Raw genomic sequence first — 27,418 nt, forward strand, 5'->3', positions numbered from 1 at the left:
CAATACCATTCCACTGAGGAAAGCACTCCAGTCCACAGAGCCCCACTGAGTCCAGGGACTGAAGTGGTTTCCTGAATGGAATGGTACTGGGGTGAGAAGGGCATTGTCACCCTCACGATTCAGAAGAAACACAGCTCAGAGAACATCAGTGACCTGCCTGCAGTCCCCGGCAGTCTGAGATGGGTCTGCATGGTGCTCAGGCCACGCTCTTCACACGCCTAGCATCCCCAGGGGGTGGCAAGGCCCTCCCATTGACCTGGAAGGCACAGAATCCTGTGCTGCCTCCATGTTCCAGGGCTCGGAGCAGCCAGGCAGGGGTGAGAGTTGGGGGATCAGACCCAGGGGAGGTCCCAGCCCAGACTCCAGGCCAAGATCCCACCGTGGCAGAGATGCACTCGCTGCCGTCCCAAAAGCAAGGCCCTGCCCAAGTATTCCCTTCCGTTACTGCTGCCGCTCCGTGGAGACCGGCTGATGACTTCCAGGTACCTGGTTGTCCCTAGGGGAGGCCATGTCCTTCTCAGGGGAGCTGCCTCCTTCCAGGGCTGGGCAGTCCTGTGTGGCCCTGCTGCCCAAAAGCCAGCTGTGATGGAGCTCCTGGCAGTGCCTCAGCAGCCAGGGACAGGAGGGACCCTGGGAGCTGCCCGGCTGACTCCACCCCTGTGTCCCACAGAGGGGCAGCCCAGGCTGCCAAGGATGCTGCCCCAGGCATATTCCAAATCCCTTAATCCTCTCTCTTCGTGGCCGCCCTGGGCTCCTCCTCAAGCCCGGGTTCAGCCCCCACACCCTCTAGCCTCCCTGCCCACCGTGGTCAGGTTTACAGCACACGTGGCCGCCAGCGGCTCTGGTGGAAAGCGTAGGAGTTTCTGCTTCCCTCTTTGGACGCGCCCTGAGGGGAAGGTGGTGTCCTCCACTCGGCCCGGGAAGGGGGAATTGTCCCCTCTCCCCGTTGTGGTGGCTGCAGCCAGATACTCCTCCAGAGCAGAACAAGGGTGGGGGGAGTGGGGGGCGCTTGCTGACCTCGGACACCTCCCAGTTCGCTCTCAGGAGGGACACGTTTCCCCTACGCACATTGCTTTGAGGCTGGGCTCACCTTTCTTCCTGACAGTCCTGGAAGCTGGGAAGGCCAAGATCAAGGCACAGGCAGGTCGGGGGTCTGGTGAGGGCCGATTCCTGGTTTCCACACAGCTGACTTCTCACGCGGTGGAAAGGGGGCTAGGGAGCTCTCTGGCCTCCTCTTGTAAGGACACTGATCCCATTCCCAGGGGCTCCACCCTCATGACCTGCTCACCTCCCGAGGGCCCCGCCTCCTAACACCATCACACTGCGAGTAGGATTTTAACATGTGCATTTCAGGACACAAACCTTCAGTCCATCGGGCACATGGGAATGGGTGGGAGCGTGTGGTGTTAACTGTTGCATGGGTGGGTGGGGGAGTCAGTGTGGGTCATATGCCCCTGTTCATATCACTTGGTCGGAAGAGGGGCTTTTACCTGGGTGGGGTCTCCCCCAGCACCACTGGGGCCTTTTATCACCACAGCTCTGCAAGGTGGCAGTCATGAATGAGAAACCGAGACTCTGAGGGGAGGTGCTGGGCTCAGGCTCACCAGCTGCAGGGTGCCACGTCTGATATCCCATCCTCTGCTCCCAGCCCTGAGGAGCCCCCAGAGCCCAGCCTGCCCCCGGCTCTCTGCCCAGTGGCAGAGGAGACCCAGGCCTCATTTGGTGGTTGCCAAAGGCACAAAGGCAGCCCCCTCTCAGTGACGCTATGGTCCCCTCCCTGAATCCACATGCAGAGATCGGGGTAGAGACGGCCCCAGTGACCCGGGGACTGGCCAGCACCTTGGACACTGTGGCTGATTATCTGGACTAAGCACACAGCTTCAAGAGTCTACCGGAAGCTAGGTATAGTGAGCCCCTGTAGTCCCAGCTACTCAGGAGGCCAAGGCGAGAGAATCGCTTGAGCACAGGAGGTGAAGGCTGCAGAGAGCTATGATTGCACCACTGCACTCCATCCTGGGTGACAGAGTGAAACTTTGTCTCAAAAAAAACAAAACAAACAAACAAAAAAAAAACAAAGTCGATGTGGGCCTACTGGGGTAGAGTGGCCTGGGAGTGGTCATGGGGTGGGGAAATGAGAGGGAGGGAGCCTGTCTTGGTGCTGGAAGTTTTTGGATTCCCTCTGCCCAAGCACAATGAGCATCTAGGGCGGGAGTCCTCCGGGGGAGCCCTCTGGTCTCCTAGCCCGCCAGTACCCCAGCACCCCCTGCAGACCTGGCTGCTGCTCGTATGCTCCCCCTTCTCTTCTGGGCTCTTCCTCCCATCTGGACCTGGTACCTTCCCAGAACTGAGAAAGCCACAAAGACCCTGAGCTGGAGTCAGGCTCTCCGTCCCCATAATGTCCTCCCAGCCTGCCTGGGACTCTGGCTCAACCCCTCCTCAGCCAAGGACACCCAGAGCCTCAGGTGAGGCATCAAGGATGCAGGTCCCGGGGCGGCTGGAGAAGACCACTGAGGAAAGGCTTTTCCCCAAATATCCGATGTGGCTGTCCGTAGGATTCTGCACTGGATTCAGGCAGCTAATAACGGAGCTCCTCTTTCAGAGGGCCTTCCAGAGCCATCCTCGCACCCCTGGGGCTTCCCCCTGCAGGCTCGGCCAGACTCCTTCGAGATTCCTCCTTCTCAGAGCAAACATGTCAGTCAAAGACGTCAGCCCGTCTCCGAATGCCCCTCCAGCCTTAAAATAAGAAACAGACCCAACTCTGGGCTCTCGGGCCCTAGGGCCCCGGTGGCCTCCTGTCCCACCTCCCACTCCCCTCCCTCCCTGTCCCTCTGGTCTTCCTCCTCCCTCTTCCTCACTCCACAGCAGGGGCTGTGGCCTTTAAGTTCCAACCCCAGGTCCTAGGACCATGTGTGGCTCTGAGCAGCCACCCAGGAGCTCTGCCTGCTGGACACAAACGCCCCATAGTGCCCCACACCATGGGGCAATAGCATCAAAGGACATTCGGACATGTCCTGGGCCCCAAACCTCCCCCAAGCAGGTGACAAAGGGCTCTTGGCAGAAATGAAGAGTGAAGGGCTGGGGTGGAGATAGGGAGGCATAGGTGAGCAGTGGCACCCGGAGAAGGGCTGGAGCCTGAGAGGAGAAGGTGAGAAGGTTCTTGGGAGGCAGGAGGGACCAAGGGGCCCTCACGGTGGGCACACACTGTAGCCTGGTATGACTCCTCCCTCCCTGCTCACTGGCTGTTTCCATCCACACAGCCTGGAGTGAGTGGTGCTCTGGGTGTGAGAGGGTGGCTAGAACCTGGAGGGACACTTGAGCCCAGCCCTGAAGGTCCAACACAGGAAGGACCAGAGGAGCCCAGAAGTGTGAGTGCAGCCCCACTAGGAAAGTGGTACAGGATGGAAGTGGGGAGGTGTTTCAATGACCACCACACAGGGGCATACTTTGGGCTTGGGGAGCAGCTCAGGCCTGGGCATGGGAGGACTCCCTGTTGGTGGACACTTGGGTTGATGCATAGGTCAAGGTCAGTGGCTAAATTCAGTCAATTATAATGGAAAGTTAAAATGTCCAAATCCAGCCTGGGTAACACAGTGAGACCTCATTTCTACAAACCAAACAACCAAAACAAGAAAAGCGGCCGGGCGCGGTGGCTCATGTCTGTAATCACAGCACTTTGAGAGGCCGAAGCCAGGAGTTCGAGACCAGCCTGGCCAACATGGTAAAACCCCACCTCTACTAAAAATATAAAAAGTAGCTGGGCATGGTGGCAGGTACCTGTAATCCCAGCTACTCGGGAGGCTGAGGCAGGGAATCGCTTGAAACCGGAAGATGAGGTTGCAGTGAGCTGAGATCGTGCCACTGAACTCCAGCCTGAGCAAAAGAGCGAAACTCCGTCTCAAAAAAAAAAAAAAAAAAAAGTCCAAACCCAATGTGGGGACTTTTCTGTATTCCCATTTAGATTACAGAAGCAAAAACAGCAAAAGCAACACTCCCGTCCCCAACACACACACAGACTGGCATCAGATTTATTATTATCTCTTGTTAAATATTTTCAATCTTTTCTGAGAACATGGTCTAGAAAGGCATAGTTGGTTTTCTTCCGGGTACATGCCTGGGTGGGCAGTGAGAAGAGAGGAGAGGTGCACACCGGGCAGGCTGGTCCTCTGCAGAGAACAGCCTCGGGCTCCTCTTAGGGAAGCCCGACAGGCCAGTCCCACGTTGGAGGAGGTGCAGAGGAAGGGGAGGTCCCAGGGACAATGAAGATGACCTTATACATGAGTTCAACGTATCCTGGAGTAACACCCACTGGGGGAGATGGGGAGGGGAGGGGAGGTGGGAAGGGAAGGGAGGTGGGAGGGGAGGGGACGGGAGGGTCAGCCGAGCGAGCCCCTGCTCGCTGCGTGGAGCCTGTCCTGCAAGCGTCTTGTGGGGTGGGTTTGGGGAGTCAGGGTGGTGGTGAGTCTCCGTGGTTTTAACGGGGGACGTGGGTCTTTCTCCTGGTGAGGTGTTTGGGCACTCTGAGCTGGGATAGGGGTCCTGAGCAGAATGGCTCCAGCCTTCAGAGGATCTCTGGCTGCTCCTCTGGGAGGGTGGCATTCTGACCAGCCAGGGTGCTAATGTCAGGCGCAGGCCAGGAAAAGGCCGAAGGCAGGGCCCCAGAATGTCCACTGAGTGCTGGGTGGCACAGGGCAATGCTGGGTGGTCCTTTGTGCCAGCCCCGAGCCTTCCTGAGTGGATCCCATGGTGCTCATCTCTCATGAGCTGGTTCACGGCTTGGGAGGGGCCGCAGGTGGCAGATCCAGGCTCTAAAGGGAAGAACCAGACCGGCAGCTCCAGACCCAGGCTCCTTCGAGTCTCGGCCAGGTGGGAGAGCGGGGGCCTTCTCCAGAGGCGCTGACTGCTTTGCTGGCCCTGACCTGGGGCGGGCGCCAGAGTCATCTAGACTCAGCGTAACTGTCCCTGGGCGCCTTCCACGCTGAATTTGGAAAGCAAATTCTTCAAAGCAGCTACACAGTCTGCGAAGCTGTTGAAAAAGACCTGCAGAATGATTCTCGACACCCAGGCTCAGGTGCGAAGGCTGCCTGTGTCACCGGTCTGTCATCCCGGCGGCGCTCTCGACACCCAGGCTCAGGTGTGCAGGCTGCCTGTGTCACTGGTCTGTCATACCGGCGGCCACCCCAGGGGCTAGGTAGCTGCTTGGTCAGGCCCAGAAGAGGACCCTGCAAATTCCTCCCTTGTTTCTTTGAGATGGAAACACAGCCCCCCTCCCTTCAACTGCGAAGGGGCGGGTGAGGCCAGCCGGCCTCCGCGGGAAGAACGGCTGTGTGCCTGTGGAGGATGTGGTGTTCGGGAGACTCTGCTCCGGTATGCCTTGACCTCCATCACTGTGACTCCCAGACCAGATTCCTCACGGGAAAACAGGGACCAGGCCGCCACCCAGTGTGATGAAAGGAGGTCATCAGAGACATTCCCATGGAAGGGCTGGCCCCGGGGCCAGCACCTGTGGACGCTGAACTAAATGACGTCTGAATCTCAGGGGGAGGAGCCCGGGCAGCTGGAGCGTGGCCCTGGCCAGTTGTGGTGACAGAATCCCAGGGGTCTTGGGCCTGGAGTTCTGCTCTTCCCAGCTGGGAAGCTTGCAGAGAGGGAGGGACACTCCTGTGCCACCAGAGTTAAACCAGATGAGCTCCCAACCTGGGTGTCCAGCCCTCTGCCCGCCCTGCTGGGCCTGAACCCCTGAGTGCTGGGGGCCTCGTCCGATGCTGCTTAGTAGCTGTTGTCTGTGAAGAAAGACACGCGGGCAGACGGAGAGCAGTGGTCCTCCTCGCTTGGCTCGGACAGCTCCCCATACTCGCTGTTGTAAAACACCTGACCTCCTCGGGCCCCCCGGTCAGGCCGCCGCCGCCTCCCCTGGGAGTCAGGGTGCGCCCTGGTCACATCCACACTCTGGTCAGGTCCTTTACAGCTGCCAAGACATGGAAGGTGGAGTTAGTAAGAGAAGAAGGCCGGGTGGCAGGCGGCGCACACGGGTAATCCCAGTACTTTGGGAGGCTGAAGCAGGCGGATGGCTTCAGGCTAGGAGTTAGAGACCAGCCCGGGCAACATGGGGAAACCCCGTCTCTACAAAAAATACAAAAATTACCCAGGCGTGGTGGTGCACGCCTGTGGCCTCAGCTAAGTGAAATAATTGCTTGAGCCCAGGAGGTGGAAGTTTCAGGGAGCCGAGATCATGCCTCTGCACTCTAGCCTGGGCGACAAAGTGAGACTCAGCCTCAAAAACAGACAAACGAACAACGAGGAGGAGGGACCGGACCCCTGTTGGGGTCTGACAGGAACCACCAAGGACACAGCGGAGCATGGGACACGCTCAGACTTCAAAACACACACAGACTAGACTCCAACAGCAAAGCGGATTGATCCGATTCAGCACTCACTGGAGCTTTGTCCGAGCCTGGACGCCAGACTGTGAAGAATGTCCAACTTCATCCCCAACCCAGTTCTCACTCTGTCTTGCCCATCTCGGTGAACGGCACCAAAGTCCCCTCAGCTGCTGGAGCCAAGCACCTTGGGGTTCTCCTTGCTTCCTCCTTCCCCTCATATCCCGTCCATCCAGATCCCATCCAGCCAGATCCCGTCCATCCAGATCCTGTCCATCCAGATCCCATCCATCCAGATCCCGTCCATCCAGATCCCGTCCATCCAGATCCCATCCAGCCAGATCCCGTCCAGCCAGATGCCGTCCATCCAGATCCCATCCAGCCAGAAGTCCTGCCCATTGTAACTCCAGGACACATGTGGGCTTCTCCATTCTCAGCCCCTCCTGTGGAGTCCGCTGCATCCTTGCCGGCTCTGACACCCTCCTGGGGACTGCTCTGCTTCCACCATGGCTTCCTGGTGCTCCACCCTTTGGAGAGGTCCTTCAAGTTACACTATGTCATTCTCCTCCTGACACACCCTCCAACGGCTTCCCGTCACTCCACGAAGGAAATCCAAGCTTCTCGCCTTGGCCTAGGAGGTGGTTTCTGCCCCTGCCCTCCTCTCTGCCTGCCCCATCCTGCACCATCCTCAGTGCTTACTTTCTTTGCATTTTTTGAAGATGTTGATTACTTGTTTGGTGCTTTGCATGGTGCTACTGAAAACTCTTGACTGTAAGTTTAAAATACTAGTTATTTTACTGTTTGCATTTTCTTCCTCTGGGACTCCCAATTTTATATATATTGGATCTTTTCTATTCCTGTCCTTTATTTCTGATCCTTTTGCCTCTTTTATTTCAGTTTTGTTTTCTTTTCACATCCATCCTGTGTCTGCCACTGTTAGTCTGGTCATACATATTGTCCCTGTCATGCCCTCATTTTAGAAAGGATTTAGGTTTTTTTCCCCTGAAATGGGGTCTTGCTGTGTTACCCAGGCTAGACTGCAGTGGCACCATCATGACTCACTGCAGCCTCAACCTTCTGGGCTCAAGCAACTCTCCCACCTCAGCCTGCCGAGTAGCTGCTACCACAGGCGTGGGCCACCACACCTGCTAATTTTTAAAATTATTTGTAGAGACAGGGTCTCATTCTGTTGCCCAGGTTGGTCTTGAACTCCAGGCCTCGTCTCCCAAGGTGCTGTGATTACAGGTGAGAGTTACTGCCTGGCCGAATCTATCTTTTATTTCCATTTCTTTCCTTAATTTAGTCTGCTCTCATTTGTATCATCACATTGTCCATCCATTTCTATTCTGAAATTTTGAATATCAGATTCATGGTGCCGCTGCTTGTTTCGTTATGTTTAATTCACGTTGGAGTAGTTTGTTCATTTTCCTGTTTCATTTAAACAGTTGTCTACTGGGAAGTTTTAACTCTAATGTTCTGTTTTGTTCCTGTAACTTTGTATGGATGGTGCTTTTTTGGGGGTTCGGGATTATTCATGTTAGGATTTTCTACACAGAAAGAGCCACTTCTCCTGTGGGTGAGACTAGGGATTTTGGTGGCATCCTACATTTCTTCACTTAAAAGTGCCACATCAAACCTATATCTTTGGCATCATCTCAAGTTCCTTTGACTGCCTTCTTCCTTCTGAAGGCTCCATCCACGTTCCGTATCATCCTGTCACCAGGGGCCAGCCAGTCTCTTACCCAAAAGAGCTGGGCCTTCCACTGGCTCCATGAAGTCACGCTGAGTGACCACAAGCCCAGAGTTTCCTGATCTCCTTCCACCCACAGATGCAGGTGAGAAGCCACATGTATGGGCATGGGCTCTGGCGTCCTAAGTGGGCACTGAAGGGGCTGGATGATGTAACCCAGGAGTGAGGAGCAGGTAATCCCCCATGGGGCGAGTGCCGACCAGGGGTTAACAGGAGACAGCGAAGGACCAGACAGATAGATTCCTCCTTCTGCTCCCCACACACCCCACAAGGCACATTCTCTCCTCGCACCTGTGTGGAGAGCACTCTCTATGCCAAGCGAATGCACCCGCCAGTGACCTGTGGAACCTCTTCTTGGCTCATCATGAACAGAGGACAAAGAGCAGTGCCCTCTGCTGCCGATATAGGGTGGTGCAGTTTCTCAAATGCACAAATCCATCCTGGGTGCTTATCTGTCTTCTTCTGACTTCTGGATACTATCTTGCTTCCTTAGGACCCTTATCTTCTGGAACTTTCTTCTTCCTCTACCACCAAGCATCCAAGGAGCTGCACTTCCTTCTGGCTCGCTGCCCTTTCAGAAGCAGGATGGCTGCCCAGTGCCTCAGACTTAACAAGGGAGGTCTCCTCGCAACCCCGTCTCCTCCATCACCCCCTGGTCTGTGTACCGAGTCTCTCTCCTAGCTGAGCCATAGGCGCGGACTGAGCAGCCGCCTTTGATCTCAAGGAGCTGTGCTGTTTTTCAAAGGTGTGCAGAGATTTGAATTTACGTGGTAATCATCCTCTGCCATACCTTTTACTTAATTACCTTGTTTTTACACGTCAAAATGCTGTTTGGTGAAGAAAAATTAGCCCAAAGCTATTTCCGTAACGTGACCACCATTAATTTTCCAAAACCAGGTACTAACAGGAGTCACCTGATAAGCCAGGCGCAGTGGCTCATACCTGTAATCCCAGCACTCTGGGAGGCTGAGGCGGGCAGATCAGTTGAGGCCAGGAGTTCAAGATCAGCCTGGCCAATGTGGTGAAACTCTGTCTCTACTAAAAATAAAAAAAATAGGCCGGGCGTGGTGGCTCAAGCCTGTAATCCCAACACTTTGGGAGGCCAAGACGGGCGGATCACGAGGTCAGGAGATCGAGACCATCCTGCCTAACATGGTGAAACCCCGTCTCTACTAAAAAATACAAAAAACTAGCTGGGCAAGGTGGCGGGCTCCTGTGGTCCCAGCTACTCGGGAGGCTGAGGCAGGAGAATGGCATAAACCCGGTAGACGGAGCTTGCAGTGAGCTCAGATCCGGCCACTGCACTTCAGCCTGGGCGACAGAGCGAGACTCTGTCTCAATAAATAAATAAATAAATAATAAATAAATAAATAGCTGGGCATGGTGGTGCACTCCTATAATCCCAGCTACTCAAGAGGCTGAAGCAGGAGAATCACCTGAACCTGGGAGGCGGAGGTTGCGGTCAGCTGAGATCACACCACTGCACTCCAGCCTGGGACACAGAGTGAGACCCTGTCTCAAAATAAATAAGTAAATAAATAAATAAAAATAAAGTGAATCTTTTAAGTAGACACTAAAGTCTTTGTTCAATCTATACGCTTAAAAGTTTCAATGTTCAAGTTGGCCAAAACTGTTTTTCCCCTGGCTATCATGTTGAGCAAATAGAGTTCACTTTCTATCTGGACAGGCATATGTGGGTATTTCTGTTGCCAAAATACATCCCAGCCTGTGGGCAAAGGATTACCCAGGTGCCGAGGCAAGAGACTGAAGGCACAAACTGTTTCGGTATAATACAGAAAACAGAATAAGAATAGTCATAATACAAATTAGATAGATGATCATGGACATTATTGATCATTAGCATAAACATTATTAATCACTAGCTTTTGATATTACTCTTTGATGTATCACTCATATTACCAAGGAATAACCGGCAGGTATAGGGTCAGATGCTGAAGAGACATGGTGAGAAGTGACCTAGAAGGCAGGAGGTGGGCCGTCTGTCACGCCCTCGTAAGGGCTGCTTGAGGGCTCCTTGGTCAAGTGGTAACGCCAGTGTCTGGGAAGGCACCCGTTCCTTAGCAGACCGCGAAAGGGAGTCTCTTTTCCTTGGAGGAGTCAGGGAACACCCTGCTCCACCAGCTTCTCGTGGAAGGCTGGGTATGATCCAGGCCTGCCCGCAGTCATCCGGAGGCCTAAACCCCTCCCTATCGTGCAGTGCTCCAATGGTCACGCTCCTTGTCCACTTTCATGCTCCTCCCATACTCCTGGTTCCTCTTTGAAGTTCTTAGAAGACAGCGGTAGAAGAAATAGTGAAAGTCTTAAAGTCTTTGATCTTTCTTGTAAGTGCATAGAAGAAAACGCTGATGTAAGCTGCCTTTCCTCTCTGCTTTGGCTACCTAGCAGGGAAGGGCCCCCTGTCCCACGGTCACATGACTTGCTTGACCTTGTCAATCACTTGGACGACTCACTCTCCTTACCCTGCTCCCTTGTCTTGCATGCAGTAAATATCAGCACGCCCAGCCATTCGGGGCCACTAGCGGTCTCCACATCTTGGTGGTAGTGGTTCCCTGGCCCAGCTGTTTTCTCTTTATCTCTTTGTCTTGTGTCTTTGTTTCTTACGATCTCTCATCTCCACAGATGGGGAGAACACCTGCTAAGCTCCGTAGGGCCAGACCCTACACCAGCCAGTTCAGATTACAGTATCTACCTGGCTTCTGCAGCCACTGGATGAAGTTCAGGGGTTTTGGGGCTGGGGCGGCCTCCCCAACTTGGAGGAGGGTGTGTGTGCCCTGGGCATGGTGGGTTTTGTGTGGTGTCAGAAAGACACAGCATCTGAGCTCTGTCAGGTGACAGGGAGGTGTCGGGACCGGCACGCAGGTGGTCAGCATTCGACGGGGAGGGGTTCCTGTGGTGCCAGGTGAGGAGGGGAGTCTCAGGGCAGCTCACCTTGAACATGTGTAAAGGTCATAGGGAGCCACGAGAGGTTCCGGGGGTGCCCAGCCTCCCTTCTCCAGGGGAAGGCAGTGTCAACACCTGCAGTGCAGGAGGCTCACGAAGCCCTTACCTGAAGCTGCTTTCTCGTCTATGCCTGCTCTCTATCTGCTCAAACTCCTCCGAGGCCAGCACCATCCCACTGTCCGTCTGGTTGTCCTGTGTGAAGAGGACAAGCCAGGCTGTGGGCCCCGCCTGAGGCCCTCCTGCAGGGCAGCCACCCCCAGCCAGGACAGCACGGCATGACCCTGCAGTGCGGCTGACCTAACACCTGTTCCTGGGAAACTGAGCCGGAAACAAGGTGTCCATTCCATCCCAGGGTGAGGGTCACATGCCCCTGCCACGGAGAGAGACACCGAGGTCGGGGGGCTGTGTCTGGCTCGTGGACACCTCACACTGGAGGACCTCCATGGTGGCCAAGCATATGCTCAGTGTGCAAAGAGTAGGAGCCGCGGGAGAACCAGGGAGAGGACTCACAACCCGGCAGCTCGTAGTTCAAAAAACCGCCATTGTGAGGCTGCCTCCTGACCTGGGGGCTTTGTTACCCTTTGACTGTGGCTTGGTGTGGGTTTTATTTTGAATCACACGGGAGGGAAACTGCGATCTTTTCAGAGTCCCCCAGCGTCTTCAAGTGGCCCTGGAGGCAGGAACCCAGGTCCCTGAGGTCTGGCCAAGGGCTCCCATGGGGCCCCTCTGCCCAGCGCTCACTGACCAGGCCCAGGACTCCTGAACCTGCCACCGAGGAGGAGGAGCTGTCCTTCCACTGGGGTTTCTGCACTGCTGAGGAGGGGAGGCCTTGTGTGGGGGTGATGAGGGCAGAGGACAGAAAGCAGCTGTGAGACGTGGCATCGTAGGAGGGCCCAAATGTGCCCAAGACTCTCCCTGGACTTGCATTTTCTTTTTTTGAGATGGAGTCTCGCTCTGTCGCCCAGGCTGGAGGGCAGTGGCGCAATCTCGGCTCACTGTAATCTCCGCCTCCTGGGTTCACGCCATTCTCCTGCCTCAGCCTCCCGAGTAGCTGGGACTACAGACGCCCACCACCACCACGCCCAGCTAATTTTTTGTATTTTCAGTAGAGACGGGGTTTCACCGTGTTAGCCAGGATGGTCTCGATCTTCTGACCTCGTGATCCACCCGCCTCAGCCTCCCAAAGTGCTCGGATTACAGGCGTGAGCCACCATGCCCGGCCTGCACTTGCACTTTCAAAGGATAGTCTTTTCCGTTAAAAAGCCTGCAACTGGTTTCTGCCATCTGCCTTACGAATTTCTGAGGCTGCCTCCCGAGGCGGCCCCAGCCCTGACCCGAGAGCACAGCCCCCGCCCTTCGTGTGAAGTACCACAGAGGCCTTGTAGGTGATTGGGGTCATGGGGAATTCTTCAAATGTCTTCATCCGGGAGGAACCACGGGTCTGAGTCCCTCTGGCCAGGCACCCGGGAAAGGACACCCAGTTGTAATACCTGCGGGGAGAAATCAGAAGGTACTGAGGAATGCGCCCCAACAACTCTCCTCGAAGTTCTCTCTGCTCTCCCTGTACCTCCTCTTCTCCTGGAAAGGACCCCCAGCCTGGGGCAGGAGTATGGACGGGCCTGGGTCTGAGTGCTGGCAGGGACTCCTCCATGGGCCTGGCCTCAGATGTCTACCCCACAGCCTCAGCAGCAGGGCCTGGGTGTGCACCCCCAGCCTGGGCCGCGTTTCCTGCCGAGGCCACTGCTGAGCTCTGTGATGGGAAGTGAGGGGCATGGAGCTCCTCCCGGGGACGGGCTACCCTGGGCCAGCCAGGCAGCCCTGGGGCTGCAAGCTGCTGACTGCCCTGCCCACACGTGTGTGCACTAAGGCACATGTTGCGGGGTTGGTGGAAGGAGCCTGGCAAAATCCAGCTCACTGTGGTTGTCCCCGAGGCCTAGCCCTGCCTTGTGCTGGGGCAGAGCCTGCATCTCAGCAGCGCTGGTGTGAATGTGGGCGGCACAGCCATCCTGAGTGTGAAATGCCAGGGATAAGAGAGCCTAGGCAGAGTTCTGGGAATTAAGTTACGTTCTCCTGACCATGCCTCGGTTGGAGACCTTCCCTCCTCCCCGGGACTCTTGGGGACTCACCCCCAGACTAGTCAGTGATTTAGATAATCAGAGACTCCTGGGAGGAATATTGGCCCAAACACAGTCCACTCCACCTCTCTGTGAGAAAAGTACCCTTGTCGGGCGCGGTGGCTCAAGCCTGTAATTCCAGCACTTTGGGAGGCCGAGGTGGGCGGATCACGAGGTCAGGAGATCGAGACCATCCTGACTAACACAGTGAAACCCCGTCTCTACTAAAAATACAAAAAATTAGCTGGGCGTGGTGGCGGCGCCTGTAGTCCCAGCTACCGGGAGGCTGAGGCAGGAGAATGGTGTGAACCCGGGAGGCGGAACTTGTAGCGAGCCAAGATCGTGCCACCGCACTCCAGCCTGGGCGACAGAGCGAGACTCCATCTCAAAAAAAAAAAAAAAGAAAAAGAAGTACCCTTGATGTTGGGGTGAGGGGACACTGGTGGGTGGACAGGACTCAAAAACAAGCACGCAGCCAGGTCACATGGCCTTGGAGGGGACCTGCAGTGAGTCATTTAAAGCCACTCTGTGCTCTGGGTTCATGCACACTGGTCTCTGACGTCGCATGATTTGCTTTCCCCCAAAGACGCAGAGGGATAAAATGCACCCTGTCCACATGGCTTTCTCCCCCCGATTCCTGGACCCTCAGGACAGCTGACCTGGCTGCCAGGCTGTGGCGCTGCAGGCTTGGCGGGCTGTCCTCAGCGTCAGCCTGGGCGATGTGCAGGGCCACGGTAGACACCTGCGAGAAGCTGCCCTCTTCTGAGCTCTGAGAGCCACGTGGAGCCATGCAGGCCTCCTCTTCCTCCTGGCGGGAACAGGAGAGACAGCCGGGCCAGAAACCACCAGCCGCTGCCCTCAGCCCTCGGCCCTGCACTCGGGACTGCTTGGGCTCCTGAGCCCTGAAATAGGGTCCTAACAGACCATGCGGGCACGTGAGTGCTCCAAGGAGGAATCAAGCTCATGCTAGAAGCCAGCACATTTCAGCCATCACGACAGGTAAGGGGTCAAGGTAGCAGAATGCTGGCTGTGCCAACCTCACCAAATTCTCCCAACAGCCCTTCCAGGTACCTCGTTTATGGATAAGACAGGTGGGGCAGGCCGGGGCTCGGCCGGATCATCCGTCCTCCAGTCCCCGGCTGAGCCTGCAGCCTCAGGAACTGGGGCCAGCACTTCCTACCTTCTCTGGATGGAACTAGACCCACAGCACCCACCCCAGTCCCTAGGCCTGGGCAACAGGCCGCTCTCTGGTCCTTGCTCCAGGCCCCACTTTGAGCTGGGTCACGAGCAGGTCCATCCCCCACCCTGGAGGAGCACCACGTGGGGAGGGAGAGACATCAGGACACACAGGTCAGGGGTCCGTGTGCTCAGTGGAGTGGGGGACAGAACCGGGACCAGCTGAAGGAATGCGTCATGATGATGCCAGCGAGATGGGGCTGCCTCGCAGGCCAGTGGGGACCAGCCTAGGATTCCCCTTGGGTAGGGACAGGCTCTGACTATCCACACAGCATCTGGAACAGGCAGTGTAGGTGTGCAGTGGGTGTGTGCTCAACAGAAAGATGCAAGGGTATGGGGATGAGGTGTGGGTAGGGGCCCAGGACCGCACCACCCAAGCCTAGAGGTGGGCAGAGCCTAGAGGGGCTTGGAGGGGCAGCTGGGGCCAGGGACCCAGAGCAGGGGCCAAAGGCCATAGTAGAACAGGGTGGGGAAGGGGCTCACTTGCAGGCCCCTGCCCTGGAGCAGGTCCCCCAGGATCTCCACCAGCTCCGAGAACGCAGGTCTCGCCTTGGGGTCTCCAGACCAGCAGCTCAGCATGATGCGGCGTCTGCAGGATCACGTGGGCTGCTGGACCGCGTGCACCCCACCCCCGCCCCAGCACCTTCAGTTCCCCAGCCTTCCTGGGCCCTCTCACCCACTCTGCCCTCCTCCTGACACGTGCCCCACCCTTGTCCGGCTACCCTCGTTCCTCCTTCAAGTGTTAGCCCAGTGTCGCCTCCTGGTGATGCTTTCCCTGAACACCCGGTTCTGTCTGTTCCGACAGCACCCGGCCTTCCCTCCTGGTGCCCGTCGCAGCTAAGCCACAGACTACCTGTGTGTCTTGAGGGTGGTGCCCAGGCCTGTCCTACTGGTCCTGGCTTCCCTGATGCCACCTTCTCATGGCCACAATCCCCACGCCCCCTGTGCTTACTGCCCCCAACACCTGCAGGGCCATGGGGAGGCTCACATGGCAGGAGTGGCCAGCTCCGGGGCCCTCATCCTCGTGCCGTCTCTCAGCCGCTGGCAGAACTCCTCATTGATCTGCACCCCAGGGTATGGGGAGGCCCCTGACAACAAGAAGGGGAGGTCGGTGGGGAGCAAGCCCCCCCAAGTCACCCCATCTGTCCCTTCCCCCATCCCCGTGGTGGGGGTGGAGACGGCTCATCCGACCCTGCTCTACCTGGGACCTGGGCAGGTCGCTGCCCTCCCCAGTTCTAGTTCTTCATCTGGTTAAAAGAGGACCGTGCCGCCTGCTTGCTAGGGGTGCCAAGAGCATCCACGCACTGGCAACACGGTAGACATCATGGTTACCGGATCATCAGTGGCAGGGGAGCCGCCTGCAGTCAGTTTCAACAAAGCCTCTCTCGCCTCTCACTGCTTCTGATGCTCCCCACCCGCCCTGCAGCTCCCTGTCCTGGATCGCTGAACTCCCTCCTTGGGCCGCTCTGGCTGACCCAAGCTCTCACGCCTCCTACACTCTTCCTGCTCCTTTAGTTTCCGTAATACCATGTATCACTGTTGCCACTTGCTGACGTTTTAACTTACTGAAGTTCACTGCCCTACCCTGGCCTGGAGACTTCATCATGCTTGCAGTGGGGCCTGCGCTCCTACATGGAGCTCTTGTAGTAGGCATGTCTGCTGACTGAGCCCTGAGTTCCCTCTGGGGCTGCCACGTGAACAGGCTCAGCCCTGGCCCAGGCTTCAGTGTGCACCCCACAGAGGGTGGCCCACATTGGAGGCAAAGTCCTCTCAGAGGCTGGGCCAGGCTGGGGAGAGGTGGGGGGCTCTTGGTGGCCCACAAACCCCCTGCTTCAAAACGACCTGGCACATACCTCCAGGTGCCCAGGCCCTTACTCCAGCAGGGCTGGTCATGTAACCTGCCACCAGTGACCTCACCTCCTCTCCCCACCGGCACCCCATCCTGCACTCACCCAGAGAGAAGATCTCCCAGAGCAGCACCCCAAAGGACCACACGTCACTCTGCGTGGTGTACACCTTGTCAAAGATGCTTTCAGGGGCCATCCACTTCAGGGGCAGCCGGGCCTGGGGAGGCGGAGGGAAGCATGTCCCACGGTGGATAGGAGGAGAGGGCTGAGGCCAGGCGCTCCGTCACCCCCTAACAGGGCCCTCTGCTGGGTTGAAGGTGTCTCCCTGCTGCTGTCCTCCTGGATCTGTCTGGGACCCCTCTTCCCCTGAGCTCTCAGGGGAGGGGCATCGGGAGAGACTGCAGGCCTTCTTCCAGCCCTAGACCCCCAACCCAGCCTCCTGATGAAACGCACCCCTGCACACTCTCACCATCTCCCCTGACAAGCACGCTCTGTCTACTCACTGTCCCTACCCTAGAAGCTGGGCCATCACTCCTGACGCCCTCCTTCTGGGCTCCTGAGGCATCTCTCTCTGTCACCAGCTATCTCTCTCCCTCTCATAGTCTCTACCCGGGAGCCCTGAGGGCCAGGATCCTTCTGGACTGGCCTCTACCTCCACCCCAGCACCCCTACTCCCCTCTCTTCCCAGCCTATGGTGTCAGGGGGGTTTCTGTAAGTGCACACCTGATCCTTCCCTCCAACCATGGGCTGGATGGCCCATCATGCGCAGGCCCTGGGCCCATCCTGCTCCTCCACCTCTCTCTGATACCCTTCCTCTCCCAGGGGCGGAACTCTGACCCGCCTTGGAGGCTCATCCAGGCACCTGCTGTCCTGCCTGAGCTCCACTCATGAGACACACTCCGCCTCCTGAGTTCCATATACTCCACCAAGCTGGTCCATCTCTAGGACAGACACCATGCAATGCCTTGCACACACAGGCCCCACAGGGCAGGCCCTGGGAGTCAAGGCCCACTGCGTGGACCACGGCACTGGGCAAAGCACAAGCTCCAATCGGAGCACTGGGGCCCCACTTGTCAACTCCCATCTCCACTTCCTTGCCCCAGGATGCCTAAGTTGTGTGGGGGGGTGGTCACTAGGGTCCCCTAGGGGCAGGGAGTTCCCCAGCAGCAGGGCAGGTGGCTGGCCAACCAAGGAGCTCATATCACCCTGTGCCAGCACTCCCTCTCCTGGACAGGCAGTCTGTGGTCCCACCCCATCACCTATTTTGCCCCACATTCCCTCTCCTCAATGGCCTGCACTCACACTGCCCTTGCGGACGTAATCAGGGTCTTTGTAGATGTCCCGGGCAAGGCCAAAGTCACAGATCTTCACCACGTCGCTTTCTGACAGCAGAATATTCCGAGCAGCCAGGTCTCTGTGGATGCACTGGGGTGCAGGGAGGCGCAAGGGGGGCTGTCAGTGCAGGCCCCTGGGGTAACACCCACACTCGAAACTCCAGGGTGCCCAAGCAGTGGGGAAGGATTTCTATCCATCTCCAGGACTCATCATGAAGACAGCTTGTGGAATTGTGGGGAAGCAGAGAAAGTCGTGGAGTCAAACAGACTCTGCTGCTGACCAGCCAAGAGACTTTGGGAGGTCAACTCCCTGCTTTGGGCAGTTTCCTCCTCTGCAAAGTGGGAGAGACGCTAACGGACCTCAGAGCCACTGCAGGGTGAAGTCTGAACCAAGCACTTCTTGGCGGCTGGTGGGGATGCACCCACCCTTTCTGCGTCTGAAGGGCCTTCAGGGGAAGCTCACCTTTCGGGAAGCCAGGAATTCCATCCCTCTGGCCACCTGGAAGCTGTAGCAGACAAGATCTTCCATGGTCAGCGGGCTCAGCCACAGGTCCTCAGCTGCACAGTGGAGCGAGGTGGGCTCAGGAGGCGCCTCCGCCACCGCCTCCATCTACCCAGCCCCAGGGAGCAGCTAACAAGCATTTCAGCCCCTCTCCTGCCCCCTCAGCCTCCGGAGCACCCACGTCCTCCTCCCAGAGCAGTAAACACTGTTGCTCTGTGGGGGCTTGGCACCTGCTGCTTAGCCCTCAACTGCCTGCCTGGTCAGCAGGGCAATTTCCTATTCAGCCTGTGATGACCCAGTCAGTCGTAGAACACCTGTGTGAAAATTGTCCCCGAGGTGTCTTCCCTTCCTAAGACAGAGCCCATTCCACACTCTCCCATCAAAGCCCCCACCGAGGGCCCCAGGCTGGGTTTCCCTAGGGTGCCTGATCATGGTATCTAACCGGGCCTGTCAGGCACCAGGAAAGGGGAAGCAGCCAGGCTCTAACCGTCTTGGTCTGGAGAAGCCCGCCTCGCTCCGCTCTCGTTCTTCGGAAACCGAGCAAAGAGGACCCTGTCGCTGCTCCCTGGCCTCCGATCCAGCCTGGCCAGCTCCACCATGGCGCGGAAGCGTCCGCGCTGCTCGGGAGACTTCTCCTGCGGATGCAGGAAGCTGGTTCGAGGGCGCCCAGGCGTCCACGGCAGAGGCGCCTCCATTCCCCCGCCGCCCGCGGCGCCCCGCAGGCTCCGGCGCAGAGCTCTCGCCCCGCAGGCCGCCCACTCACTGCATAGGGGCTGAAGGTCTCCCGCTTGGCGCGCAGGAAGTTGGAGAGGTTGCCGTACTTGCAGTACTCCACGATCACCATGAGGGGACCTGCGGCGGGACGGGGCACGGGCCGTGCGTTCGGAACCCGGGACGCGCCGCGGGCGCGCTCCGCATTCGTCCCTGCGCCCCGCGGGCCTCCCAGCCCTGGCCCTGCAGCCCCTCCCGCCCGCAGCGCCCTGCGCCCAGGGTCTCGCCGTCCCCGCGGGCCGCCCCGCTCCGTACCCTTGGGCTTGGTGCACGCCCCCAGGAGGTTGACCACGTTGAGGTGGTTACCGATGTGAATCAGGATCTTGAGCTCCGACATCAGCGCGCGGTGCTCGCTGGCTGTGGCGCCCTCTGGAGGGGACACAGGCCTCACGTCGGCCCCAATCCGGGCACGTCCCCCTTTCCCGCCACTGGCTGCTTAGCTAAGGCACAGCCAGCACTCTGGGAACGGGGAGGGGTACCAAGGCCCCAGGACATGCTGCTGGCCCCACTGAGGCAGGGGGTTCAGGTGGTACCTTGGCTCTGACTCCCGCAGCCTCCCTGTAGAATCTCGGATGAGACTGGCTCCCAGCCTCAGTTTCCCTTCCTGAGTTGCCGTCCCACCGGCCCACCCAGGCTGCTGCTCCTCACTAGCTAGGCTGCCTCTTTCGCCCGCAGACCCCACACCTTTCAGCATTTTCACGGCCACGGTGTCACAGCTGCTGCCCTTGTGGATGCCGAAAGCGGAGGCCTCCACCACCTTTCCGAAGGCGCCGTAGCCGAGCACTCTCCCTGTCGGGGCAGGGAGCCAGTTGCAGGTGAGCTGTATGGGGTGAGGGTGGGGACAGGTGGGCAGCAGGGGAGCCCCGCCCAGAGGTGCAGGAGGACAGGCCTGGCAGCAGGAGGAGCGTGGGGAGCCTCTCTGCCAAACAGGAAGAGCGTGGGAGCCACAGCGGGAAGAGAGGGAGAGGGTGGACAGGAAGCCGCGCATCCTCCTGGGTAGTTGTGACAGACACACCCTGCTCAGGGTGGCAGCAGGTGACGTCGGGGAGCCTGGGAACTGGGAACCCTGGCTAAGGCTCTGGTTACCCACGCTCAGAGGGGCAGGTCAGGCCAGGCAGACCTTCCTGGTGGGAGTTTTGAGAATGGAGGGATTCAGGAACTCCAGCCTGCAGCAGGTGGGTCAGGCAGGAGGTGTGGGTTGGGCAGGCTGGTGCTGGCCTCACCCAGGTGCAGCCGCTCTCGGGGGAACTCCCACTGGCTGGCATCGTAGGACAGGTATTCGCATTGCTCCTCCAGAGGCACCTCCCCGGGGTCCATGATGATGGACAGGTAGCCCGTCTTGATGTCTGCGTGGGCCGGCTGCGGGGACGGGACAGGGAGGAGTGGGGCAGCTCACTGACTTGGCCATACCACTGTGGCTGGGGCAGAGCTTTGCTCAGGACAGATGGCACGTCCTGCGGGGCTCTCAGTCAAGGAGGGGACGGAGTAACAGGCAGACAACCTCTGCGGGGTTGGAGCCCACGGTGGAGGGCTGGGAGGCTACCCAGGAAACAAGGCTGCCAGGTCAACTAGGGCGGGCACCTTATTCTTTATCTTAAGGGCGGCCAGGAGGGGGGAGTCCTGAGAGAGACCCCACCAGGAGAGGGGAGGGACACTCACCCTCCTCATGTTACAGAAGATGAGGAGGAGGAGGACCCAGAAGAAGACAGCGATGACCCCGGTACCGACAAGGATCACGATCTCCATGCTGCCCTTATCTTCAGAGCCTGCGTGGGCAGAAAGGGGCCGGCGCGTGTGTGTGTGTGTGTGTGTGTGTGTGTGTGGCAGAGGGTGCACTGCAGGCAGCGCCGCTTCTGGTGGGCACGACTTGCCCGAAGTGGCCACAAGAAGCGCTAATTGGGGGCAGGAAGGGGTTGAGGGGTGCAGGCTGAGGCCGGACCTTCCACGGCCACGCTGGCGGAGGAGTTGACGCAGCCCTTGGCGTTGCACACGCTGCACAGATAGCGTCCCGCATCCTCCTCGCGCACGCGCTGGATGCTAAGCTTCTGGTTGGAGTCCGCCAAGTCGACTCCTGCAGGGGGTGGGGTGGAGGTGCGGGTCCACCTGGGTTTGGGGTCGTTGGCCTCGCGGGCCTCCGGACCTGCCCTTCGCCCGGGCCATCCTCCCTACCAGACTTTTCCTCCAGCAGCCTCTCGTCTTTGTACCACACGATGCTGGGCGCGTGCGCTCCGGCCACCAAGCACTGCATCTCCAGGGAGTCGCTTACGTTCACCAGGAGGTCGGTCAAGTTCTGCGTGAGCCGAGGGGCTTCCAGGGCTGGGGGCAGGGGTTGAGAAGGAACTAAGTGGAGTTGCACTTAGCAGGAGGACCCTCTTTGGGCTGGGAGCAGAGGGAGGGAAGGATCCCTGAAAGCTGGACTCAGGGTTTGTGCGCCCGGCAGGAGCGCGGCGCGCCTCCGCAGGGGGAGGCGGAGAGTCAGGAGGGGGCGCTCCTGCAGGCCAGGGCTGTGAATAGACCTCCCAGGGGCGAGCCACGCCGGGGCAAAGTCAGAGACAGATTCGGCTAGAAGAGAGCGCGTCCCCGCCCTCCCCGCGGCCAGCCTCACCCTGCACCGACAGGTACTTCTTATGGCAGTGCTTGTCATGGCTGCGCCGGTCTTGCACTTCGCACACATAGTGGCCCTCATGCTCGGGCGCGACGCGGGGGATACTCAGGCTGAGCGTGGCGTGGCGCGCCCCAGGCGCCACCTCCTCCAGGCTGGCGGCCAGAGGAGTGGCGAACAGATGCACGTTCTTGCAGTCGAGCAGCAGCGGGTTCCCGTGCGCATCGTGCAGCGTGGACAGGTTGAGGCGGTACCAGCGCAGATGCTCGTACTTGTAGCTGTCGGCTTGGCAGCTCAGGAGCACGGGCTGGCCCTCTAGTAGCTCCTCGGATGGCTTGGATTCGATGCTGAAGCCGTCGGGGATGGCTGTGGAGGGAGGAAGAAGCCCCGTGACACTGCCCTGGGAGTTTGCTCACCCATCCACCTGCCGCCCCGGGGTCTCCTGCGTTCTTCCCTCTCTCTGTCTCCTGGAGGAGCCCCAGCTGGACTGCTTGCTCCCACCCCCGAGAAGCCCAGGTCATCAGGAGTTCCGTGACACCACTCAGTGAGACTTGAGCCCTCATTCTCTCTTGAAGCTTGCCATGGCCCATCCCATGTTCAGCTTGAAACAGTGTCTTCCCTGGCTTTTCCCAGTGCCATGCGCCCATTTCCTTTTGCCCCTCTGGTCCCTTCTGGTGAGGCTCCTGTGGCCTCCCCAGCCCCCAGGTGTTCTCTGGGGCTCCATTTCTCTGCTGGTGCCCTGATTTACATTCTGGGACCTAGTGGCGTCATCTCCTGGGCTCAGCTCTCCTGAGGTCACTAGCACATTTGAAAATCCGAGTAAACCACAGACCTTCTCCCCAGAGCAAAATTCACACGTGACTCACAAGGTCCCAGGGCTTGGGAAGGAGAGAGTGGGAGTGGGTATAGCTAGGAGGAGCTGCAGTGAGCCAAGGGCATCCTTGAGGGAGGAACCTCAGGGTTGGGGATGGAGGACACCATTCCATCCCAGTGCACCAGCACCCAGGCCCTATGCTGGTGACCCTCAAATCTATTTTTCCTGTCTACAACTGGTGGGCCTTGGATCTCTCTCCTGGGTGCCCCACGGACCCCAGAAACTCAATGCGCCCAAATCTGCCCCCTCCTGACCCTCTACCCAGGCCTGCCCGCGATGGTCTGGTCACTCACTGGTCACATAGAAGTAGATAAGCCGCTCATCCTGGCCCACCTTGTTGGAGACCACACACTTGTACATGGCGGACACGTTGGCATTCTGGATCACCAGCTTGCTCACGGTCTGGGAGAGCACAGGCAAAAGGATCTATTTCCTGCCCAAGTTCTCCCAACCTGGGCCCTCCCCTTCTGCAAGAAGATCGCTGTGCCCACCACAGTCATGGGGGAAACTGAGGCTTTGGACTGGAGAAGACCGAAACTCACAGGACCAGGGATGGTGAGGCAGGGAAGAGAAGGCCCCTGGGCAGCAGAGGGAGGCAGCTGCCCAGAAAAGTCAAGGGACAGTGCATGGGACTGCTGGCCTAGGCTGCGGTGACGTCACAGGGCAGCCTTTGGCAGGACCAGAGAGACCTCTGGCCGGGACTGGGCTCAGTCTGTGGCTAAGCTGAGGGGGCACCAGGGTCAGTCCAAGCCAGGGTGAGAATTCAGGCTGTGGTCACAGCAAAGGCCAGTCACTTCTGGATGGGGTCAGGCCCAACCCAGTCGCTGCTTGCCGAGATCCCTGTGAGATGCCCTCCTCAGCCCAGGACTGTCCACAACAGCAACCCCTGGGTCCAGGGTTACTGCGAGGGGTGGGGATGGGTCCCAGAAGGACCGAGGCCCCAGGGAGTAGGAAGCCTGAGACACAGGGAGGAGGGAGGGCCATAGGCCCTGCCTACCATCCAAAGACCCCCACCCCCACTCCACCCCCAGCTGGGCACTTCCTGTCCAGGACTGGAACAGGAAGAGGCTCTGGAGGTGTGTAGGAAAACAGGAAGTGACTGGAGGAAGTAGGTGCCTTTGTTCAGTACCCCCTTCTCGGCGTTGCCCCCAGGCCGCGCCAGCGGCTCAACAGCCCTCTGTGCAGACCTGGTCAGCCTCCAGCCCTGTCCCCTCCTGGCCCTGGGGCCTGCGGGCCTCAGGGGTTCATGGCCCGGCCAGGTGGCCTTGCATCTCAGCTTCCTTGTCTGGGAAGCCGCCGGAGGTTCACCCTCCATCACAAAGCCGGAGGCTGGCCCTCTGACCTTTCTGCAGGCAGGGTGGCCGAGGCCTACAGACTGCAGGAAGGTCACCCGCTCTCGGCCGCTCTGCCCAGCACTCTGGAAGCCAGGTGGAAACCACACAGCAGTAGTGGCCTCTCCCTCCTCCCTTCTCCTTCTCCCTGGGCACTCAGCAGTACGGGCTGGCCTGTACCTTATTCTTCCCCTCCACAAACTCGGTCCAGGTGTCCAGGCTCTCGATGGGGTTCACGGCGTCCTGTGTGGTCACTGCCCTCCAGTCGCGGCACTGTGGCATGAGGTCTCGCTGCTGCCGCCGCCGGCTGCCAGAACCAGAAGAGGCAAGGGCAGCTCAGGGATACAGGCAGGAAGGGCCACTTCGGGGGCGGGGTCAAGCCCTTGTCATACCCAGTCACCTTCTCATACGGGGTGGTAGGCGAGGCTGGCCCTTGGGCCTGAGTGAGGGAGATGGGAAGGGGACTTTGTTTCTTTTCTTTTCTTTTCTTTTCTTTTGAGATGGAGTTTCACTCTTAATGCCCAGGCTGGAGTGCAATGGCATGATCTCGGCTCACTGAAACCTCCACCTCTTGGGTTCAAGTGATTCTCCTGCCTCAGCCTCCCAAGTAGCTGGGATTACAGGCGTGTGCCACCACGCCCGTCTAATTTTTTTGTATTTTTATTAGAGACAAGGTTTCTCCATGTTGGTCAGCTGGTCTCAAACCCCTGACCTCAGGTGATCCGCCTGCCTTGGCCTCCCAAAGTGCTGGGATTATAGGCGTGAGCCACCGTGCCCGGCCTGTTTCTGGAGCTCTGTCTCCCACCCTTCAGGCTCAGGATCCGGCAACCCGTCCTACACAGGCTGCCGACACCACCTTCCTGTGTCCACTGCCCCTCGTGCACATGCGCACCCTGTCCCACTTCTCTTGCTCCTTCCTGCAGAGGCCACCTTGGATCTGCCCTCATGGCTGCAGGGGCAGCACAGTCCCATTCTGCCCCAGGAGGCGTCTCTGCCCAGCCTCTTCCTCTCTCCTGCTTTAGGAGCTGCGGCCTCCCTCTGGGCTGCGTGTGCACCCCAGCAGCCCTGGCCTCCTGCCAGGATTGGGGGGTGGCCTCAGGGCCCCAAGGGAGGCTCCTATCTGCCCCTGTGGAGGAGCTGAGCAGGGACTCCCTGAAGGGCTCCATCACTTGGCACAGAGCATAAAGGTGGCACACCCAGAAGGAAGGACATTTGGAGGTGCTGGCAGCGAGCTGCAGGCCACATGATCTAGAAGGATACCTATGAACCTTGGACATTTGGGGCCGGCTCAGGCCACCCTTACTGAGCCACCCCCACTGACCACAGCAGAGCCACAGCCGGTGGGGCCACCCTCATCTCCCATCTAGGTTCTCAACTCCCATCCCGCCCCAGTTTGACACTAGGATCTCTTGCTAAAAGGAAAACCTGAGCCATGTCTCCACTCCTCAACACCCTTCGCTGGCTCCCTAGTGCCTTCAAGCCCTGCCCACCTGGGTGCCCTCCTCTCATCCCCTGCTCGTCTAAGTGTCCTGTGAAATCCATCTGTCCTGCTGGCATCCTGCTCAGTGGAGGGGAGCGTGGCTCAGCAGGTGGGGGATGGAGCGTGGCCCAGCAGGTGGGGGAGGGGAGCGTGGCCCAGCAGGTGGGGGAGGGGAGCGTGGCCCAGCAGGTGGGGGAGGGAGCGTGGCCCAGCAGGTGGGGGAGGGGAGCGTGGCCCAGCAGGTGGGGGAGGGAGCGTGGCCCAGCAGGTGGGGGAGGGGAGCGTGGCCCAGCAGGTGGGGGAGGGGAGCGTGGCCCAGCAGGTGGGGGAGGGGAGCGTGGCCCAGCAGGTGGGGGAGGGAGCGTGGCCCAGCAGGTGGAGGAGGGGAGTGTGGCCCAGCAGGTGGGCGAGGGGAGCGTGGCCCAGCAGGTGGGCGAGGGGAGCGTGGCTCAGCAGGCGGGTTGGTCCTGTTGCTTACAGCTGTGCCCCTGGGAGAGCTGTCTCCCTTCTCTGCCCTGTTTCCCTGTCTATAGGGGGTGATGTGAGTGCTGCACAGATGAGCTGAGGCACGTGAGCACACATGGTGAGCCATGGGGCTCAGTGCAACCATCCCAGAGGCTCAGATAACATCCTCCCAGACCCCTGCCCCACTGGAGGTGTCCTGCTGGGTGCTCAGAGGCACGTGCTTCCTCCTCCCTCCAGATGATGCAATTATGTGTCCAGAGGTCTTCGCTCTTGAGGGAGGCGGGTGGGGGCCGGACCCATCCTTTGTCCAGCCTGGCCAGCTGGTGGAGGAGGGGTGCAAGGGAGGCTCTGAGCCTCACTCAGGCGAGGTGAGGCCAGGGATTGGCTATAGCTGAAGGTAGGGTTCAAGTTCAGAGCAGGGCCCTGGGGAGGGGTACAGGGAAGGCCTGGGTGGTGAGGGGCGCCATAAAGAGGGTTCCTCACGGCCAAGGCTGGGGGCGGGGGCTGTGGCTGTGCAGGGGGCCTGGGCCCTGCAGATAGGAGCCGTACTCACAGACTACGCTGGGCAGACATCTTGCAGGGTGTCCAGGGCCGCCAGTGCCAATGGATGCTGAGGGGCAGGGGCACGCCATAGGCTGTGCAGGTGAGGGCCTGGCGGCTGTGGCGTGAGTAGATGCTGGGGGAGGAGGCCTCCTTCTCGTGTATGTGGGGGGGCACTGGGGGCACAGCAGATGGCCGGTCAGCTGGCCTCCAATGCCACGCCGCCCACCACCCACCTGTGTGCTCTCCCATCCCTGGCCTACCATTCACCACCAGCTCCAGGCTGATGTTGCGTCTGAGGCCAGCAGCGGAGTTCCACAAGGCAAGGGTGTAGATGCCCGTGCTGGCCTCTGTCACCTCCTTGAGCACTAGGGCATGTGGACTGTGGCGCCCGGACAGTGCCTTTCCATCCTTGTACCTGGCCAGGGAAGGGAGGTCAGGGCCCGTGCAGATCCCACCTCAGCCCCAACCTCATTCTGGCACCCCCAGCCCCCAACCCCAAATACACTGTCAGGAGGAGGGAGGGGCTGGCAGGAGTGCAAGGTAGGGCGGGAGACACTGGTCTGCGAGGGGAAGGCCTAAGTCCCTGGAGTTATCTCCAGGCTGCATCTCCCAGATGTGACAACCGTGTCAGGCGGCCGGCTCAGGGTCATCGGTCACTGAGGTCTGCAGTAGCCTGCCTTGCCCCAAAGGCTCTGTGATCTCTCCACAAGTAGCGAGATGACCATGTCACTGCTGGGGCAGCCGCCTTCGCTCTCCCTACCTGTGGCTGCAGACAGCCTTCTTCGGCCAGGCTTGCCCAGCCCAGCCCAGGAGGATCCCACACACCTGGCTCCTCCACCCAGCCCGTCTGTGTGTTTGCTAGACCATCCACCCAGTCACTGCTCGCCATTGACATGTGATGGTGCCATAGGAAGGGCGGGCATCACAGGAAGGCTGGGTGGGCGCCACAGGAAGGCTGGGTGGGCGCCCAGATGTGGCAGGCCTGGAGACCCTGTCCTCTTTCTTACAGACATCTGAAGGAGTGGAGACGCAGTCCCTGTGAGTAGTCTAGCTCCTTGCCATTTGTGTGGCCCCTCCAGACACGTGGCCTTCTTGCTGTCCACCCCCCACCCCAAGGCCTGTCTCTCACTGCCCGCCTCGCTGGGACACTCATTTCTGTAGCCAGGAATCTGCAGGGCTCCCTGCCTCCTTCATTTGGGTGGGGGTGTGCAGCCTTCCTGCCTATCCTATG

General features: G+C 59.1%; 1 protein-coding gene across 4 annotated transcripts in view; it reads right to left on the minus strand.

Annotated features, from left to right (window-relative positions):
* Window positions 1-4,007: 4,007 nt before the first annotated feature.
* FLT4 (fms related tyrosine kinase 4) overlaps window positions 4,008-27,418 on the minus strand; it is a 45,781-nt gene continuing 22,370 nt past the window's right edge. For 2 of the 4 annotated variants that reach the window (XM_030927880.1, XM_030927878.1), the window contains 22 exons: window positions 26,448-26,602; window positions 26,198-26,360; window positions 23,880-24,006; window positions 22,662-22,770; window positions 21,498-21,860; window positions 21,062-21,208; window positions 20,832-20,963; window positions 20,552-20,658; window positions 20,116-20,251; window positions 19,577-19,681; window positions 19,148-19,261; window positions 18,885-18,973; window positions 18,609-18,756; window positions 18,083-18,177; window positions 17,588-17,710; window positions 16,391-16,502; window positions 15,427-15,526; window positions 14,922-15,027; window positions 13,862-14,010; window positions 12,458-12,578; window positions 11,195-11,280; window positions 4,008-5,965 (listed from right to left, as the gene is read on the minus strand). In XM_030927880.1, coding sequence (XP_030783740.1) covers window positions 5,767-5,965; window positions 11,195-11,280; window positions 12,458-12,578; window positions 13,862-14,010; window positions 14,922-15,027; window positions 15,427-15,526; window positions 16,391-16,502; window positions 17,588-17,710; window positions 18,083-18,177; window positions 18,609-18,756; window positions 18,885-18,973; window positions 19,148-19,261; window positions 19,577-19,681; window positions 20,116-20,251; window positions 20,552-20,658; window positions 20,832-20,963; window positions 21,062-21,208; window positions 21,498-21,860; window positions 22,662-22,770; window positions 23,880-24,006; window positions 26,198-26,360; window positions 26,448-26,602 — 2,986 coding nt within the window. In that variant the 3' untranslated portion in view covers window positions 4,008-5,766. Of the gene's footprint in view, window positions 5,966-11,194; window positions 11,281-12,457; window positions 12,579-13,861; window positions 14,714-14,921; window positions 15,028-15,426; window positions 15,527-16,390; window positions 16,503-17,587; window positions 17,711-18,082; window positions 18,178-18,608; window positions 18,757-18,884; window positions 18,974-19,147; window positions 19,262-19,576; window positions 19,682-20,115; window positions 20,252-20,551; window positions 20,659-20,831; window positions 20,964-21,061; window positions 21,209-21,497; window positions 21,861-22,661; window positions 22,771-23,879; window positions 24,007-26,197; window positions 26,361-26,447; window positions 26,603-27,418 lie in introns of those variants that run through there. The other 2 variants (XM_030927879.1, XM_030927881.1) reach the window with 2 other exon arrangements.

This window comes from Rhinopithecus roxellana, chromosome 3, assembly GCF_007565055.1.
Source record: "Rhinopithecus roxellana isolate Shanxi Qingling chromosome 3, ASM756505v1, whole genome shotgun sequence".
In the NCBI taxonomy this organism is placed as follows: domain Eukaryota; kingdom Metazoa; phylum Chordata; class Mammalia; order Primates; family Cercopithecidae; genus Rhinopithecus; species Rhinopithecus roxellana.